Source organism: Atractosteus spatula, chromosome 11, assembly GCF_055471065.1.
Source record: "Atractosteus spatula isolate fAtrSpa1 chromosome 11, fAtrSpa1.hap1, whole genome shotgun sequence".
Classification (NCBI taxonomy): Eukaryota; Metazoa; Chordata; class Actinopteri; order Semionotiformes; family Lepisosteidae; genus Atractosteus; species Atractosteus spatula.
In genome coordinates, this window is record NC_142716.1 from 49,257,169 (window position 1) to 49,276,658 (window position 19,490).

The 19,490-nt window shown below is 43.2% G+C and overlaps 1 protein-coding gene across 1 annotated transcript in view; it reads left to right on the forward strand.

Annotated features, from left to right (window-relative positions):
- cep112 (centrosomal protein 112) overlaps positions 1–19,490 on the forward strand; it is a 144,963-nt gene that overhangs the window by 92,123 nt on the left and 33,350 nt on the right. The window contains exon 21 of the mRNA XM_088927448.1: positions 8,120–8,350. Coding sequence (XP_088783574.1) covers positions 8,120–8,350 — 231 coding nt within the window. The remainder of the gene's footprint in view (positions 1–8,119; positions 8,351–19,490) is intronic.

A 19,490-nucleotide genomic window follows, 5' to 3' on the forward strand; every position in this document is an offset into this window, starting at 1 on the left:
GGACTTGAAAGGGCCTGGCTCAGAGAGAGATCACAGGCAGAGAACGCAGCTATCTCCTTCCAGAGCAGTGATTGGCAAAATGATGATGCTGTCAAGTCTTCAAAGAGCATCTTCCAGAGCAGCTAATTAAGACAAGAAGATGTAGACTTCGCAGCATCACAGCTGTTTTCAGATTGTGCCACACGTGCTCAATGTGAGAATTTTAAACACTTACAGTATCATAACAAAAGCGCAGGCATATTAAGTCAGTCAGATTTGGCTTTGTTTTTTCATTATGGCTCATCTCTGCAGTTTTTCACTGCAGAGGTTTTCTCACTAGCTCGCAAAGCTCTGCAGATTCTTCAGAAGGATTGGGTTGAAGATTTATATTATATTTATTTGGAGTCTCTGGCCCAGGCTGGCTCACGTACTGTATTCCTGTATTCTGTTTACTGAAATGTTTTCTGCCTTAGAACTTCAGTCACCGTCTTCTCACGTGAACCACTTCACAAGATTACTTGGAAGAGACTTTACGTTTATGCAGTATGTAGATAGTTAACTTCAATCATAAAATAGTTGCTCTGTATTGTAATATTCTGGCTCTTCCCTGGCTTCCTGGCAGGATGATGTCCTTTAAGAAATCCCCTTCAATGCGAATCTCCAATTAAAACACAGTCAAATAGAAATATACGATTAAGTATTGCTGCTATTACAGAACAGTAAAAGGCAGAAATATAGGTCAGCAGATCCACCATAAAGTGTTGTGAAACCCAGACATACCGTGAGTGTTGTTTTTGCAGTTTTGAACTGGACCATGGTCCCCAAAATGACTTGAACATGTGCACAGATGTGTCATTGCTTTCTCTTTGAGAGCATGCTGATGCAAACTGTTTTTTTAAAACAGTAACAGGGTTGAAGACTAAGTGGACTCCAGGCCTCTCCTGTAGTATGTGCCAGACCCAGTTGTGTTTGAATGTGGCACTTTAATCAGCTGCTTATCCATTTCTAGTTTGGTTTTACATTCTCCCAAGGGCACAACAAGGGCGGGGAAGGGGTAATCAGCCTGTGGCAACCAGCCCCCCCAGATGAACAGAAAAATAGTTGAGCTGTAGAACCGTTTGAATGTGATATAGTCCAGTGTTATATTAGCATGTTCAGTTCACCTGAATCTGAACAGCCAAAGGTGCTATCCCATCCTGACGTAAAGCCCCAGTAACACTAGCCCCCAGTTTAAATCAGCATTGCTAATGGCAGCCCTATTGTTTGTACCTAAAAGAGTGCTAACCATATAACTAAAAAGCTGCTTCTTACTGTCGGTTTTAGCTCGTTCTTTGTTTAGTTTAAACTTGGCTTCCTTGCATAAAAAGGACTTCAGATCTTAATTATATAATGCATAAGAGGTTAGCAGACTTTAATTTTCACTCCCTTGTGTTCTTGACTCTCTCCTTCTGCATTATAATGGTTCATTTCATGTAATGTGCACATCTGTAAACCACAGCAAAGGTATTTTTCTGAGAGCAGACTTGTCCATCTTTGCCACCTTTACAATACACGCAAAACAGCACTTCCAACCTTTATGATTTAAAAAACGAGTTTCCACCATTCCTCCTTGGTTCCTTGTCCTTACATGCATCTCCCTCCCAAAAAGGATATCCTGCCCATATGCCCCTCACTCACCCTGTGCCGTTCAACACCATTAGATTACAGATTGATTCTGTGTATGGATGACACTGGTGTATAAAGATCAACTTGACAAGGAGAGACAGACCCGGTAATTTATGTGAATGTATCAAAATATATAAATACAACTAAGACAGATCAACTGCACCACACACTGTACTAATGCTTTAATATATTTAGATTAATTACCTACTGTACATTACAGGTTGCAGTAGTACAAGGACTCCTGCCAATTTACAGTACATGACTTTCAATCATATGAACAGGTTGGGTATTTCAACACAGCAAGTACACAACCTCCCCCTGTGCTCTGCTGGTGCAGAGGAAACCAGCCGAATTTGTAAAGAAACCAAAGCTCTTGGTATCAGAAAACCGAGAATAAATGAAGTTCTATGTTTTGATAGCCATCCTTCTCTTTACTCTGGAGCAAAGGCAGTAAAGTCCTAATTAGTCATTGCTGTGCAACAGGGCAATGGTGAGGTCTGGATAATTTAGAGAAACACCAGCGTGTGAAAGACTGAGCCACCACGCTTTCCCAGGAGCCAATTTTAATGTCAGCTTTCTGGCTTAGTACCATCTTAAAAGGTCTAACATCTGTTGGACTTAAGGCCACTTGTTGGGGAAAATGGGGGAAAAAGATCCATTTATCATTCTTTCATGCCCATTGTTTTTAATTATAGCAGTCCCTTTCAAGCCTGGAATATGTGTGGTTCAAGCCGGTGCTGTCCTTTCGTGTTTTTTTAAAGTCACACAGCTGCGATCGGAATAAATTGATGTGGAATCAAAAACGGGACTTTAAAGGAAGGAGGCTTTGACAGACGTGGTCTCGATACCAGATGGGGTTTCATGATGAAAAGAGTTTAATCCCAACCCAGGCATCGCTTCCATCAGTCCAGCAGTACAAAGTGATTCATATATAGGTTTTGCAAGAAATGATCTCTCTTTTCTTTTTTTTTCCCCCCAAACAGCTCAGGATTTTCCCTTGAAGACTTGCAAATGTGGCATTAGCTAATATTCAGAGAACTGCTTTCCTTTTATCCACCTGGGACCTCTGATTGCGCTACCGTTCTCGAATTGGAAATGAATGCTGCAACCGTCTAGTGCTCTGGCTTCTGATTTGCATTCAATAGACACGGCACTGCAGGACACTCCAGTGTAGGCCGTTTCTTCTTTCTGCATAGCAAGAAAACAGATTCTTATTCTGTAGTTTTTTTTAATACCTGAAAAAAGAAGATAAGAGGCAGCAGAAATTAAAGCCATGTGCGTAAGGGCATGTGTGCTAGCATGGGAGATGGCCATCCAAATGGGCTTGTCTCGGAAGTGCTTAAAGAGAAAGTACCCAGCATTCTCCAGCACTGGTTTTTAACCAGTTCATGTAGTTTTTCAGTCAGAAGAGCTGATCATGTGTGAAGGGATTGTTCTCTGCCCAGCGCATACTGCACATGCGGTTTTCGTCAGTTCAGGATTCATCGCCTTGTGCGGTGCTGGATGTATCTGGACTAGGCCTGCATTATTAACTGTGTGTGCATACATACATACACTTAGCCTGATGGTCCTCTGGAATGTTGTTTTGCAATGGTATGATCTAGCTGGTGATTTGTGCTTTTTAAATAGCGAACACAGCATTTTTCTGATGCCTCAAGTTATCATTTAGGGGAGGCAGGCATACGTAACAAGAAAGAGGAGATATTTATGCCTATGAATGTTTAATGATGGTCCTGCAGTGTAGCTAATTATGCACATGCTAATTATATTAATGTAATGATGAGATGATATAGATTGGGTTCCCCATGTGTGCATTTCTGTTTTTTTTATTTGTTTTCTGTGTGTTTGTAGCTCTTGGGCTTCTGTAGGCAGGTACGCCTGTGGAGTCCGATAGGGCCTTTCTGACCTCCTTCTTGTAAAAGGGGGCAGCTGGCTTGTAGGAGACTCCCCAAACCGTTGCCCTGGCAGGCTGGCAGCGCTGGGTTTGGGGTGGGGGGGTTGCTCACCTGCTGCTGCTCCCCTGGCATGGGGAAACTTTGTGGAAGTGGACATCAGACAATGAGGCATTCTTGGCTGAAGCTACAGAGCTTATCAATTCCAGATATGGCACAACACTTCCTCGGGAAAATCCCCCCACCCAGCACACACACCTTCAACATTTCTCAGTATCTCAGAGACCCTGTTACGCAGTTCAAGCACAATGCTCTGTTTCAGCTAGCTGTTTGAGGCTTAATGCTTCCCGTAGATCATTAAATCATTTTTTGAAAACTTTTTGAACTTTCCAAGATGACTATTAGCACATTGTTGTGGTATAAAAGCCTTTTGTCACTTCCTTGTAACAGCTAAGTAATGCCTTCTTTAAAGAAATACTTACAGTAGTAAAAATAACACTATGCACCCGTACCTCTGCTTTCTTTATTACATTAGAGTCCCCCTCTTTCTTGCATGCAAGCCCTGACCTGCTGGAATTAGATCAGCTGACTCTTAAACTGTTATCACAGGTGAGGTCCCCACACTGGACCAGTATCTTCCATGCGGTTGGAGTGCGAGTGACCTTTGTCCAGCACCACAAGCTGGGATAACACGCTGGCACGGTGCCTGTATCAGCCTGGCTCAAACACACAGAGGAAACAGTCTAACGAGCTTCAAACGAGTTGCAATCAGATAAAGTTGAACTATTGCTCCATTTTGGTTTGTGTTTTTAAGACTTTCATCAACAATTAGGAAAGAAATGGCTCATCAGTCAGTATCCTAATGTAAGAGACATTTTCTTCCTGCCTGTAATTTACACAGAACAGGAGATGTTCAGCAGCCTTCACTGGTGAATCCTTTGATTTTAGTTTGCCTTTATCTACAGTGTTTGGTCTGTCTGTGTACCTCCCAGTTCAGATTAAGCAGAGCACAGCTTGTTGCGGTGCAGCTTCTTGATCTGGTTCAAGCTGGACAGTTTGGGCTTGTGCACTGACCCTAGTTTGAGATGCAAAGTATGTATACAAAGAAGAGGCATGCAGGCCTGAGGCCTGCAGCTGGGACCCTCAGCGGAGGGCTGTTTCCTTCCTCGCCCTGCAGTGAATCCTTCTGAAGCACCCGGTCACGCCAGGCAGAGCTGTTTCTTCTGGGATCGACAAGACGTGCAACATGTAAAGAGGCCACGAAGACTTTTTTTTTAAAAATGCATTCAATCTTTTTGAAAAACCTGAAAACCCTGCATCTTTTTGTGGTGTAGCAGATAGTTGTTCAGTTTATTGATTGTGATTCTTATTCCCAAAAACAGTCTCAGCAACGCTCATTCTCAGCATTGTTATTTATTATACTTGTTAGCTGTAAAGAGAGTGGTAAAAAAGACGTTTTTTGCCTTTAATTTTCAACCTGTCGCCTTACAAAGTCAGGATATTTTGCATGAAGAAATGTGGTGAAATCCCAAACTGCAAGCTCAAGGGTTAGTTTAGAAGAGCACAATTTTTAGGGAGCTGGTCAATAGCAGGAGTGTGTTTGGAAAGAAAACTATGAGGCCCAGAGGCCCTGGTTCTGGCCCGGCACCGCAGCAATGCAGGACAGCAATCGCCCTCCTGTCTTCCTCCTCCTCCACTGGGGGCTTCTGGGACTGTCAAATAAAGAGAATGGCCGATTTTAAAACAAGCATCCTGAAAAGGGCATTGAAGCGCCTTTGAATTAAAAAAATAGGCTTTTTAATTACTGTGTCTTTGGATGAGGAGTTAATGATAATAGAAATCCAGCGCTGATCACTACTTTTAAAAGGGGGTTTGTTTAATAAATACCTCAAAGACTCGTTGTTTAAGAATATGTCTGCAGATATTTTAAGTATCACTGATGTGCTGCTGTTTTTTTGTTGAAGTTTTAAATTCCCATCTGCGTAATCCTAAATGTTTGATTGTTTGTGAGACCAGATTAAATGTTACCTCATACTCCAATTTAATTATAGCTTGATTGTTCCTTGAAGTGCATTCATTAAAACCTTCACATGAGCATTGCATCATGTGCTTTTAAACAATAGTAATAATTAACATTGAATGTTATTTCATGTCTTTGCCAATTTCTTTTGCAAAACAATTTCCACCGCTATAAAATTCAGATAGAAATAAGTATAACAATAACAAGGAAAGAGACTCCTGAGGAAAGGATGGTGCATCTTTTCAGTTAAGACCAAACAGGTGAAGCCGCTGAAGTCAGTGTGCAGCTGACTATGAATCACTGTGCCCAAGTATTGCTGGGAACTAGTTCTGTTGTGAAACCCTGAGAAATCTAAGATAATTCTTTTGAAGTCGCCATGAGACTCTTTCATCCCTCCTGCCATGTGACTTGATAAATCCCTTCCCCTCTGAGGATCGCGTCAGTAGTGTGAGTGGTTGAATTTCAGATGGAGTTCAAATGGAGTTTGTTCTGAACCTCTATGTACCTACCAGTATTCAAGTCATAATTTGTTAGGTTGTGAAAGGGGGGGGGTTGCTCTGTTATACACCAGGAACTCAAATACTACAGAAAACAGACATTTTCTCCAGTATGTAGTCTTTTTAAGCAGCGGTTGGTTTCTTTTTTACATCTGTGTGAAATGACAGGTTCTACATGGAAAAATAAGCCATTTAAATATTTCTAATACTGTAGGTGTCGTCTTGAATAAAATATCGCTCCAGCTCAGGTGTTTATTAAATGACAACTGTATGGCTGAACAACATTTTTTAAATCATCATTTAATAATCTTTTTCTGTTGCTTATCGTCTCGGTATGTAATTTAATTTTCTATTTACAGCCATGTATTAAATCAAAGGCTTTAATCTGAGCAAAATCAATTCTGAAAGGTCAAAGCACTCAAGGTCGAGCATAAGGTCACTGCAACAGTGGCTTTTTAAGAGTGGCTGTAGCAAACATCTATTCATGCCGACCAATTGACTTTCTAATGGGGCCGGCTTTCTGTGTTCCTTATAGAGAGTGCCGTTTAATGCTGTGCATTGTGGATGTATCAAAGAGAGGATTACAATGAATACTGAAGAGCTGGCTGTGGGCGAACAGGCGAGTGGCCGTATGTCTGTCCCTGGTTTTCCTCAGAAAAGTTATGTGGCAACAATTTCCATAACTCATGAGCAAGTGACCTCAAGCCCGGGATTTGATTGTGCTGATCTGCTGATTGTTGGCCTTTGATGTAATGGAACGCCGAGCCCCTGTTTTGCCTTGTCCTTCTTTTTTTTCTGGTTTAGAGCTCTGGGACTCAGATCCAAAGGGTGCCGCCCGTTCTCTCAGAGCCAAGTGGAGTGGCCCTGCATGCCTGTGATCTCAGCGGCACAGTAACTCACAGGACTGCGCCAGTCCCGAACGGGTCGGCCCAGAGCCTCACTGAACGATCCAGTGGCCTGTTTCTCTGTGGCTCGGCCATGTTTTAGCCATTACATTCAGAAATGTCACAAATCTGCTTTCTAACGGTATCCTCTCGGTGTTCTGCCATCCTTAGGAGGAAATACTGCAGTTATAAGGTTGTCGTGTATTGTGCTTTGTAATTCCCTTTTTTACATTGGTTTTCCAGTATTTTAACTTCAGATGCACCATCATTTCTCACTGCTTCGTGGTCTTGTCTTACCAAGTTTACGCTACATCCTAAGGGCATCAACATGCCTTTTCTGTAATTTACATTGCTATACGTTGGTAAGACTTCAGTTAGGTCTCCATTATAAAAATCCATTAATGTTATTATATATGGAATAAAGAGGATTTATATACCCCATAGTCTAGCATTAGGGGTCTCTAGTAAATCTATAGTAAATCTTGGTTTTCATCACATTCATGTCACTCTATTACAGTAATTCTATACACATGCCTTGTACAGTCTCTAATCTGAAGTGTAACACAAGGGTTGTGAACTCTTGGGAAGGAGTTTTGCATTAGTGTTTTTCTTTGCCTCATCCTGCAGCGACTGGTGTTGTACTTTCCAAGACTCGAGGTGACAGAGTCTGAGGGGGTATGGTGGAGCAGAAAACGAGAGAGTATGAAATGTTACAGATGAGGACGGGTCATGCAGCCCATCCTGCTCATTTGCTTGCTTGTAGCTGAGTGATTGAACAATCCAGTTAAGTCATTTCTTGAAGGATCCTGTGGAATAAGTATCAACGACATGGCTGGGGAGCTAGTTCCAGTCTCTGTAAAGAAACTTCCCTGTTTTCTGCCCTGAATGCTTCCAGATGTCCTCTTCTTTCATCAGGTCTTTGTATGGTGGCTGGTTTGTGTTAAAAAATAAGTCTAGTTCAACTTGCATCAATGCCTTTCAGGATCTTTGATGCCTGAATGACACCACTCTCGTGGTCTCCTCTGTGTTCACTTCCCTTCCTGTGTCTGAGCGCATCGCTCCCGTCAGACTGGGAACTAGCCTGGCTGCTTCCTCCTGCGAGAGGACGCGGCCGCGAGCGCCCATCTCCCGCCCGCCGGGGACGGTGGGATCGCCCCTGAGCGCCTCCTCTTCCTCCCGCAGGCCGTGGCGGCGCTGGAGGCCCAGGTGCAGCGGCTGCGGGAGGAGCTCGTGCGGGCCGGCGCCCAGCGGAAGCAGCAGCTGCTGGAGCTGAGCCTGCAGCGCGAGGAGGAGCGGCAGAGGGCCACGCAGGAGCAGGAGGCGGCGCTGGGCCGGCTGCGGGCCGAGATGGACAGGGCGCGGGTGGACCTGGAGAGGGCGCATGCTGCCGAGAGGCAGGCCGGCCTGGAGCAGGTACGGCCCCGATTTCCCCCTCCTTTACAAAATTTCCCTACAGCCAGATCAGTCATCGGGAATTAACAGGACCCGGATATTAATCTGAAGGTGTTCCGGAGAGGCAGAGCTTGCGCTGTTCCCCAGACATGTCAGGATTGGTTCATCTCGACTTTTGCCTATGGTGTGAGTTTAACCCGCTCACAAAATAAAAAGGACGCGTGATGAATTCGAAGAAGACTGCATTGTGGGAAAACGCAGCTCACAAACATATTTTCCTGGCACACGATTGTTAAATTGTGTTTTTAATCAGATGCACAGATGGGCTTGTTCGCTTTGCTTGAAAAGCACGTTCAGTGTTTATTATGCTTTCCGTCAATTGCTAATGGCAGGAGAAGCTGATATTGCAGGCACACCTCTTTATCAGTCTCTCTTCTCTTTTTATTAGGTGTAAAGTTTTCTTTTGGCCTCTCAAAGAAAAGGGCTAGCACGGGCTTTCCTTTGAGCCTTTGCTGTGCCCCACAGTAAAACAAAGCAGACTGGTGAGTGTCTCGCTGATGGGGCGGTGGGGAGCTAGTCTGCTTGCTGCAATATCCCTCTGCTTTTTGTTTACGATAGCAGTTCATCCTGCTGAAATGAACCAGAGTCTCCTGCAGGACCTTAGGAAAGATGACATTGATCATCAGGACCTGTGATTCTGATCAGGCCCGTCAAAGCTATACTGCTTTCATTAATACTCATGCGTCACTTGTATGGAGCCTCTGAAGACATCTGCTCTGGATTATCGTGGTATGCGAATGTCTATAAATCGTGACTCCATTTTGGTACCATATGGTGGTATATTATTCCAAATGAATCCTGATTTTTAAATGATGCCTTTTTTCTTTTCTAAATGTATGTAAAATAAAAACACTGAAGACGTAGGCTGTTTACATTTTGTAGTTCAGATAGGAACTCTTTTCTTTTTTAAATTCATCATGTTCTTTTTTTAAAAAAAAAAGCCTATGAGCTCATAGACCTGGTATAATCTGTCTTTGAGCCTGGAAATACCCGGTTTCAAAGCCAGATGTGAAATTATATTAAAGGCTGTGCAGCTGCCCTTAGTAGGCAAAAGGTCTAGTTTAAAGAAAAGCATTAGTTTATCAAAGACGAACAGGAGAAAGATGTCTAGGAGCCCGATAAATTCCCCCCTACCCCCCCCCCCCTCAGAATACCTCAGTGAAGACAGCATTACATCATTCTCAAAGAGTTGAGGTCACAGCTTTTTAGTCTGGCCTTCCAGTGGTCCTGCTGAAACAAAACATGGCATAACAATACAGACCCTTCAATACAGACCCTTGTTTTGAGACCCCTCCACTGGCTGCCAGTTAGAGCTGGATCTACTTTAATATCCTTTCGCATTACCTACAGTTCCTAATTCCAGTTAAATCGCACTCGAGGAAATTATAGGGGATGGTCAACATGGCTTTAGAAAATGTAGGTCTTGCTTAACCAACGTGGTACAGTTCTCTGAATCTGCAATAACAGCATGATACTACTGGGGCTTCAAGAATTGCTGCATTGGTATCATTCCAGATAAGGGTGGCCAGATACAGTGCCACACTTGAAGAAATTTCCTGCTTGTACAGATGAAAATAATTGACCCTTTTTAGTTTTGAACTGGGAAGACTGGAAGTGATCAGATTGAGGTATTCAGAATCCTCAAGGCCATGATTAAGTGAAGACCGTGGAGCAAAGGAAGACTACAGAGAAGTGCACTTATCACTGAGTGAAGGGGGGGGGCACGTCTGTACACAAAGACTGGTGGGAGTATGGAACAAGGCACTCAAGTTGATGAAAGGCATACCTTGGCATTTTTCAAGAAACATGATAAATGGGCCGAATGGTATTAATTTGTGCTCCGTTGGCTCTTTGTATCACCCCAACAGTTTTTCTTTGTTAAAAATTGGAGGCTGCACTGCAGTGGTAGAACAGCTCGTTTATGAATGTTTTAAACGCTGTACATTGAACTATTTCTTTTGATTTGTATTGTTGTGCTGGACTGACTGTACAGTAATCCGGTATTAACTAATGAGAGAGTTTTAAAACATTTTTTGAAAGGCGAATTACGTGATCAACAATGCATAAAAACCGAGATGTAGGCTGTGTATGGATCTTGACTTTTTCTGTTTGAAAAGCCTTTCATAAACAGTTTTCACAAACTTTAAAAGGTATGCAAAGTTCAAACTTCACCTGTAGAGTGAGATATTTTTTAAAAGACATTGCGGGCTGTTTTGTAAGCTTGGATAGCCTTACGCTGACAAAAATCCTCTTCCCTCTCGTGTCAGCATTTTTAAAAATGTGCTGTCAGAGCTTCAGCGCATTTTACAGAATCTATGAACAAAAGACAAAAATCCATTAAACCCATGAAGCTGGGGAGCGTATTTTCATTAAATAAGCTTGTTTGAAGGGATTGTGAAAAATAATACTGAGCAACAGACTATCAAAAAGATCAGATGGCAGCGCTGATTGCTCCATGTCTGTGTTGCCCTCAAAAGGAGGAGGGAAGAGAAATATAAACTGGAGAATTAAAGAATATGGAAGAATGATGCGTATTGCCCACTGAGATAAACTTCTAGCTCTGTTTGAGTTGGAACTCAGCTGGTCATGCTGCACCATTGGATATTCCTGCTGTGCCTTTGCTACAGCTGTTAATGGCATCCCTCACCTTAGCTTCCAGCTTACTATTACAAGGCAGGGAGGCCTTGAACAAGCTCGTGCTGAGGAAGAGCCACCCAAACAGACCCATGGGACTGAACCCTTTCCAGTCCAGCCAGCGTTCGGTTCTCTATGTGTCCAGCTGCAACAGAGCGGACTTCTGATGAGCCTGCTCTTCTTGTGCCTGATTCACGCGAGGAAGAGTCAGTGTTTTATACGCTACCTGAAGGGTCGCCGAGCTCAAAACATGGCCAGTGCTGGTCAGGTCACCAGCCTGGACATGTTGGGCAACAAGTGTTTGCTGAAGGGGAATCGCCCGTCTGGTGGTCTGGAGAGCATGGAGGCATCCGTGCAGATTTCCACTTTCTCCTTCTTCAGTAGCATCGGTTCTTCCTTCTGGAGAGCACAGTGCCCTGGGCTCACTAGCCTCACAGTAGCATGTTTCCGCAGCATTTAAAAGCTTTGTAACATTTATTGCCGACTGATACGGGCTTTACCTGGAAATTGCAAAAGAGGCACTTGTTGTTTATTTATTATTATGTTTGTTTGTATGCTTACAGAACTGAACCATCAGAGAAATCATGTTTCCCTTATTAAGGCTTTAGGAATGATGAAACTGTGATAGTGTTGTAACGCCTAAGAAAAGAGTGGATTAGCACAGAGAAGTATGGTGAGCAGGACAGACACAGCTCTAACCGGGGCAAAGAGAGGTCCGTGCTTGCTAAGGGGATAAGGAAAATGGCAGGGCACTTGCATGGTTGCCATTGTAAACTTTCAAAGGTTTCATAGGTTCTGATTTGAGCTCCAGAAATTTGAATTGAAATTCAGAACTTCCTAAATACAGTGGACATCAAACGTCTACACACCCTTTTTGAAGTTTCAGCTTATGTTGATGTAAAGGCTGAAATCATGTCAGACCTTATTTCACCTTTAATAAGATCTTGTAACCGACAGTATTTAAGGGAAAAACAAATGGAAATCATTTTTAGGAAAAATAATTAAAAAGAAAACAAAAACTTGAATTGCCATGATGCACAGTCCAATTGTTCCAGGTATTTTTCCTGTATAGTATAACTATGCAAAACAGAGCTAGCAGAGCTCAGAATTTATGTGGATTAAAAAATACAGAATACAGAAAACTGTAAAATGGGTCTGGGGCTTTGGAATGGGGGTGAGTGTTATGAAGAGAAGGCTGCTGATGAGCTCTAAAGAAATGTTTTGAATTGGTTCTGAGCACACCTGTCTGTACTTAGCCTCAGAAGTTTACAGCCAGCTTTTCGCACCTATTGTAGCTCTTTCAGCTACCTGTTGATATGCATACAGCCATCACACCCCTTTCACATGTGTGGAGAACGCCCCTCCCCCACATAAAAACATAGACACCCTGAAAAGGTCGAGTTTGGCGCGAGCTGTACCCAGACAACTTTAGGAATTTGCCCTCAGTTACGTCAGTCTTTGAACAGGTAGGATTAGGAATCTGCCTCTTCCAGTTAAGAGAGCACAGACTTGCTGCATGGCGTTACTGTATTTAGTGGCAGAAGATGAGTTTTGTTCGTGGGTCAGCTCCCTGGATCTGCTGTCGACCTGCAGCTTCAGCCTGGGGAAACTGCAGCTCTGTGCCTCTTCCTGCTAACAAAGGACTTTCACTCTAGCTGGATGGCTTGTTATACACAGCAGCCAATTTTTAATAATAATAATTAAAAATCATATATATGTAATATTAGTAGTAGTAGTAGTAGTAGTAGTAATATTTACACTTATATAGCGCTTTTTTGGACACTCCACTCAAAGTGCTTTACAGGTAATGGGGATCCCCTCCACCACCACCAGTGTGCAGCCCCACCTGGATGATGTGCCAGAACGCTCCCCACACACCAGATCTCAGTGGGGAGGAGAGCAGAGTGATGAAACCAGTACAGAGATGGGGATTATTAGGAGACCAAGACTGGTAGAGGTTGGGGGTAAATCTGGCCACGACACAGAAATTAGCACCCCTACTCTTTTTGAGAAACACCCTGAATTTTTAATGACCGCTGAGAGTCAGGACCTTGGTTTCACATCTCGTCTGAAGGACGGCACCTCATCTACAGTATGGTGTCCCCGTTGCTATACAGGGGCATAAGGACCCACACAGAGCAAAGGGTGAGCGCCCCCTACTGGTCCCTCCACTAAGAGGAGGCCATTCAGCCCATATAACTCGTTTGGTCATGATTTATTGGCAACCTGTATCTGAAACTAGGTTAGGAACTAATTAATTGAAAACTAGCTTGACGATAACACCTTTTGGTTCATTTATTCTTTGTCCTAGCAAGTGACTGGATTAAGAGGCAGGGTGGCAAGCCTTATGTCTGCATCTCTGTAAAAAGCAAAGAGAGGTGGATCAGAAGCTGTCAGGGACGATGTGTATTTGTGTTGTTTTGTACTTTCTCTCTCTGGCTGACAGCAACAGCTGTGTGCATTCCAGGCGCCCTACTGCATCTTCCCATTGAAATCGCCATGGTAACTAGGTGTAGAGCAAACCACTGGTGCGGATATTTTAAGTTTCAAACAAAACACCAGCTACAGAAAGATCTAGCCGAGGCAGATACATTAAATACGAGCAGATGTAAGTTTTGGACGGAGGGTGGTGTTTGCCGTTTCCATCTGTAGTGCGTGTTGCTGGCGATGGAAGCCAGGCAGTGCTCAGAAAACTGTGACCTCAGTAGATCAGAAGACGCTCTAACAATGCTCTGCGGAAGTAACCTTGGACCACTGAAAAGTGCTTAGGAAACAGCCACATCTTTGTGCCTTTCTAGCGTTTATATAAAAGGAACTTGCCGCTTCACAAGCCTGGCCCAAGTGTGCTGTTCCCTTTTAAAACACAGCTGCCTGCTTCCCTTCTTCTGCCATTGTGCCCCTTATCTCTTTTCCTGTCGTGCCCGCGAGACCGCGGGACGCAACGCGTCCTTGCAGTGCCAAGGCGGGGCGTGGGGAGTGGGGGCGCAGGACAGGGGGGCCGGCGTTGGCTTCCCGACTCTGTGGGAGAGAGTTGACTCCCCTCAGGTGCACTCCAGAGCAGCGCCCCAGCTCGTGCGGGTTTACCCACAGGAGGACAAATCGGCTCAGAAGTAGCTTGAAGCTTCTTTCCCTTCCTGTGCTCCATGGCAGGGTCGCGGAGCTTATTGTGCTGAGCTCCACCCAGAAAAAAAGGACATCTTGCCCACCTTTTTAGTGCTGTGATCAGGTTTATATCTGAGTCATTCCCCATGCTTGACTTCTCCAGCCTCATCTTTCCTCACTGATGAAATCCAGCTGTAGTCTTCCACATGGAAGTCCCCCATTATTATGACCACATAATCAGTTAACACCAGTATGTGTGCTTGTTCTAATTTCATTCATAAATGTGTGGGAAAAAAAAGTTCAGGTTAATTAAAATAGGTAACCTGCTCTCCACAAACTGAGAACTTTAGTGTGAATCATTTTATAGGAACCTTTTTATAAAATACTATGTTTTGCAAGATGAGTTCTGTCAAAAATGTTATGTTGAAAGTGAGCCTTAAGGTGCATGCTTTTCGAAGAGCAGGTCACGGTGAAAGATCAGGCTGAATTCCAAGGTTTTCTTAATTTCTGTTGCTCTAACTGAGCTGAGGCTAAAGAATCCTCCCAGTTTGGGCTCTCCAGTCCTTCACAGATTAACTCCCAGTAATGCCACTGCACATTCTTACATTCCTAGAGCTGGCCGGAGTAACTGGGGTAAAAAAGTGGTCTCTTGAACCCAGGACTCTCCAGAAATAGGTCCAGATCCCTCACTACTGTCCCAGATCATGTGTGCTTCTGTGTCCTTCTTCTGTTCTCAAGCTCTGAGAAGATTTAAAAGCAGAAGACTTTCATGCATGATGGGAATGGCTTCAGTTCAGCTGGACTCATTTTAAAAGGAAAAGCAGAGAAAAGAAGTATTCGGCAAAAACCTGATGGTTATTGCAAGCTGTGCACATTCTGAGAATACTGGCAGACTGGGCTCTTGGTGCAGCAGAGCAAGCCATCATCACGCAGGGCTCAGAGTCGGGTCTGCAGTCTGTGTTCAGTCAGCATTTATTTCATTGTAACTTGATACTGAAGTGCCTCAATAATGATTTGTATGTTTTGCTGCCAGAAGGTTTTTCTTCTTGTGCTAACTTATTAATTTCTGTCAGCCGGTTTTCTGCCATTTAGAGATACAGTAAATCACATTATTTTTTGTCATGGATTATGTAGAGCAATAAATTTGGAAGAAAGATCAAAGAAATTTCACAATCACCTCACAGTGGTGTAGGGGTGTTTAACTTGTAGAAAATCAGATTTTAAACTATCTCGGCCTGTTGGGTGTTTTAGAACGGTTTGTGGGTCTTTGGTTAGAAATTTAAGTTTTTTTATTGTTTTTTTTATTTTAAAGTGATATAGGCTGTCACAGTGTGACTACCTTATCAAGAAAGGTCAGGAGCCCAGGCCTTAACAGCTAAAAAGTTTCAGCCCCTTACAACATGAGAAATCTAAACCATCAAGGTTGAGGGAACGCAGTATAACAAGAAAGGGCATCACCAGGACCACAAGAGACTTAAGAGCATTAGGAGTTTCAGAAAGAATGTAACCAAGAGGAGCCTCTCAGCGCAGCCCAGCGTGTTTATTAGTACTGTAGCTTAGTGATCTAAGGATGTCATCCAGTCTCAGTCTGTGGCTGGACTCCGTGTTCCTGAACCCTCAAACTCCGTCCTCGATGAACATGGGTCGGCCGTGAAGCCCCAGTCCCAGTTTGCTGGAATAGGAGATTGTTAATGGAGGGGAAAAGATTAATAGCAAAGAAAGGGGATAGTATCATTTTTGCGGGAGAATGTTCATTGCCGTGTTAAAGCCCTTTTCACGCCCTCTCTGCGTGTTGGTTTACCGTACTTCACGGGCCGTTCGGTTCGAACGGACTGCTCCGGTCAGCATTGGCTTCATCAGGGACTGATGCAGCCGTGTGTCACCTGCTTTGGGATGGTGTGCAAGGTGTGTTACGGCTTCTCCTGCTTTGCTGCAGTGGCCAGTTCCCTCCTTCCCAGAGTCCTGCCTCCGTCTGTCCCATCCTGCAGGCCTGCAGGCCTTACTGGGACACAACAGGTCAAACAGCTCAGCCCTTCCCGGCCCCTTGGCCCCAGTGTCCGCTGGTTTTCATTCCCACTCAAGCACTAATTGAAACTCGCAACTGATCACGTTTCTTAATTGGACCTTTATTAAGGCCTTTCAGGACCTACAAGCTCACAACTTTTGTTGTTGTTTTGAAAACTGTGATTTATTTTACAGGCACGGTAACTCGACACAAGTTCCAGGTCTTTATTTATTACTCATTATTTTTCTTTCTTATGTGACAAATGTTTGTTCCTTCACATTTTCAATAAGGAACCTAAGAGCTTAGCAGAAGCAAAAATGAGAAGGTAATGGATTCTTGAGAACCAGGGATGTTGGGAACCTGTGAAATAGCCGAGGTTCATCCTCCCTCTGAGCCTGCAGCTAGGCTCTGCTCCTAGAGGCTCAATCCGAAATTGATGTGAAGGTGCCTGATTGATTTTTTTTCAGGGCAAAGCAGAGATGAATGACTTGAACCTCCCTGGGTCAAAAGCAGGCCACTGCGCTGTAGCTGTAAGAGGAGGCAGGACTTCAGAGGCGAAAGCACCACCACTCATGGAGGGAGTCTAATAAGCATAGAGCCAAAGAGCTGATTGCTGCCTTTTGCAGCTCAGTAAATAAAAGCAGGTCTTTTACAAACCGAACTTCAAGAGTTTTCATTTTGGCTTCAGTCACCGACGTAATTGATTCGGTAATCCCTTCCCCTGTCCAGTCCTGTCCTCCGTTCCTTCTGAAGGTCATCAAAAGGGGTGACCTGCAGGGAGCCGTCTTCTTAAGACATCAGAAGGGGAGAGGAACAAACGCTGCCGTTCATTCTGGCGCAAAATAAGCCGCGTAGCCAGCAAATCCACTCTGAAATGCATACAAGGTCTGAGCTAATCGGGTCTCCCACCAACGGCCCCCAGCTGCTGGAATGATACACTCCTAATTAAAGTGCTCAGGGTTCAGGACCAAGATGCTCACAATTAAAAATAATAATAATAATAATAATAAAAACAGGACCACACGATCCAGGACTGTGGTTAGACGGAAAGGGCAGTAGCAGGAATGCACAGAGGGTAGGCACTGTGGCGGAGGAATTCGTGTTGTCATTAAAACCAGAGAGCTGAAAACTGTAATGCTACAATACAAGGCAGGCCATTTCAACAGTGGGGGGTCAAAGGGAGAGATAAACTGGAGCCCTTAAAATAATTAAAAATGAAGGTGTAGAAAATCCTGACGGCCATGTTAAATAATATGATGCTAAACTGCTCGATACCATTGTGTTTGTTGTAAGTGTGGTGGAATGACTGGGGAAGGGATCTGGTTTGACTTTTTATTTGTCCCTTAAAACAAAGAGTTTGCCTGGTTGTTGCATTGCCACCGTACAGTACAATACAGTACTGAGGTACTAATGCTGCTTTCTGACTGACATCACTGATTTATTACAACTTTTTCTATAACTCACCTGGGCACAGATGGTCACAGACTAATCAAAATTGTGAAATGCTTTGCATTTTTTTCCATTTTTCAACTCTCTATGAAGACGCTGTAAAAGTTTGGAGTAAACTGTGTAAAGGTCCAGACAAGCATCTTTCGATTAAGGAGAGCTGTAGGTGCCAGAATGCTCATAGCTGTATTTGTTTCCTAAAAACTGAGCTCTTCACCAAGGGAACAAGGCGTTTTTTTTCCCCCAACAGTGCTGCAAACAGACCTGGTTTCTGTGAGATAAAAACCTCTATTTCAAGGTGCAAACACCACCACCTCCTAAAATGAAAAGAGCATTTTCAGAGTGATATTATCTCTTGCATGAAGCAAGAGGAAGAAAACATCATAGCCTAGGCCTGGTCTACAATGGCTGAATTCTGTCTGCTGTTCCTGTTTCTCCAAATGATATTTGTTTGCAAAGCACTGATGTACTTGTGTGTCTGTATCTCTCAGCAGTCTGCAGCTGGCTTTGCATCCTCAAAGTCTTTTTTTCTTTCACTGCGCTGTGACTGGCTAGCAGCTGGAACAATGCCAGCTATAGATTGTTAATTAAGTTTTTGTAGGCAGTACATGTTCTTGTTTCCAAATACTGTACCAGTGTTCTTTTCACAGACTTCAAAGCATCCATGTTCCATTCCAGCAGGATTATTAAGCGATTGTAGTATCTGATATCGCCTCAGACTGCCTTAAGCATTAAAATGCCAGTGGCAGGGCACAGGTACTCACCAGTAAAGCAAACACAGATACTATTGGCTGTGCAGCACAGACTGAAGTGTTTGTCTTGCAGTTATCTTAGTCTCCACATTCTCTTCAGTAAAAAAAGAAGAAAGAAACAAAGAACACATATTTTATATATATTATCTTTATACTGTATTATATATCCTTATAAACACCTTTTTAGTTAAAGGAAAATTTAACCCAGTAGCTCAACCTGGTTGGTTCCAGTTCTGCCATTGCTCTCTGTAATTTTACTATACATTGTCTTTGCTCTTACTGGCTGCTGCATGTGTTATGATTTACCATAATTTCACTCTACTTTTGCATTTTTGTCTCTCATTTTACCTTGATATACCACAGTGACAACATAAGGATAAATGCAAACATTTTAACTGTACTTCCCTTAATTTAAGAAAAGATAAAATAGATTTTTTTTAAATATTTTTTTATTGTTTTTACAGTGACTATGATCATATTTTGCACACACCTATGTATTTATTTTTATTTATTTATTTTATTTTATATTTATTTTGTATTACTGTACATATTCTAATTTTTCGTCTATTCTGATGTCTGTTTTTATTTTTTGCTTGTCTTCGGCTGGACTGCTGTAACACATCAGTTTTCCTTCAGGATCAATAAAGTCTTATCTATCTATCATTCCATATTTTGAAGGAGGGGTTTTACTTATAATTTTGTCCTCTGATGAACCTGCCATTTCGTGATAAGAAATAGACCCCACCAGAGAGAAAGGAGATATCTTCTCTTTTCACTGGGGAATCTTTTTATTCTAGGGTCATATTGTTAAAAGCGGGGGGAAAAATGAGAACAATCCAAATTACAAAAATACTTTTTGAAATGGTTTCTATGGTGACATCGATAATGACTGCAGTGATGGTTTGAAAGGCTTTGATTTTGTTTGCTTTCCTTTGCATCAGCTGAGAGACTTTCAGACAGAGAACGCTGCATCTTGTTGGTAGTCTTCAGAATTGATTTAGGGTGCTCGGGGTACGATCAGCCTGTCACGAGTCCTTCGAGGTTGTTGTTTTAGGGTACTCAGTGTGTGATCACCCTCAGATGAGTCCTTCAGAGTTGTTGATTCGGGGTGCTCGGTGTGTGATCACCCCGTCGTGAGTCCTTCAGAGCTGTTGATTCGGGG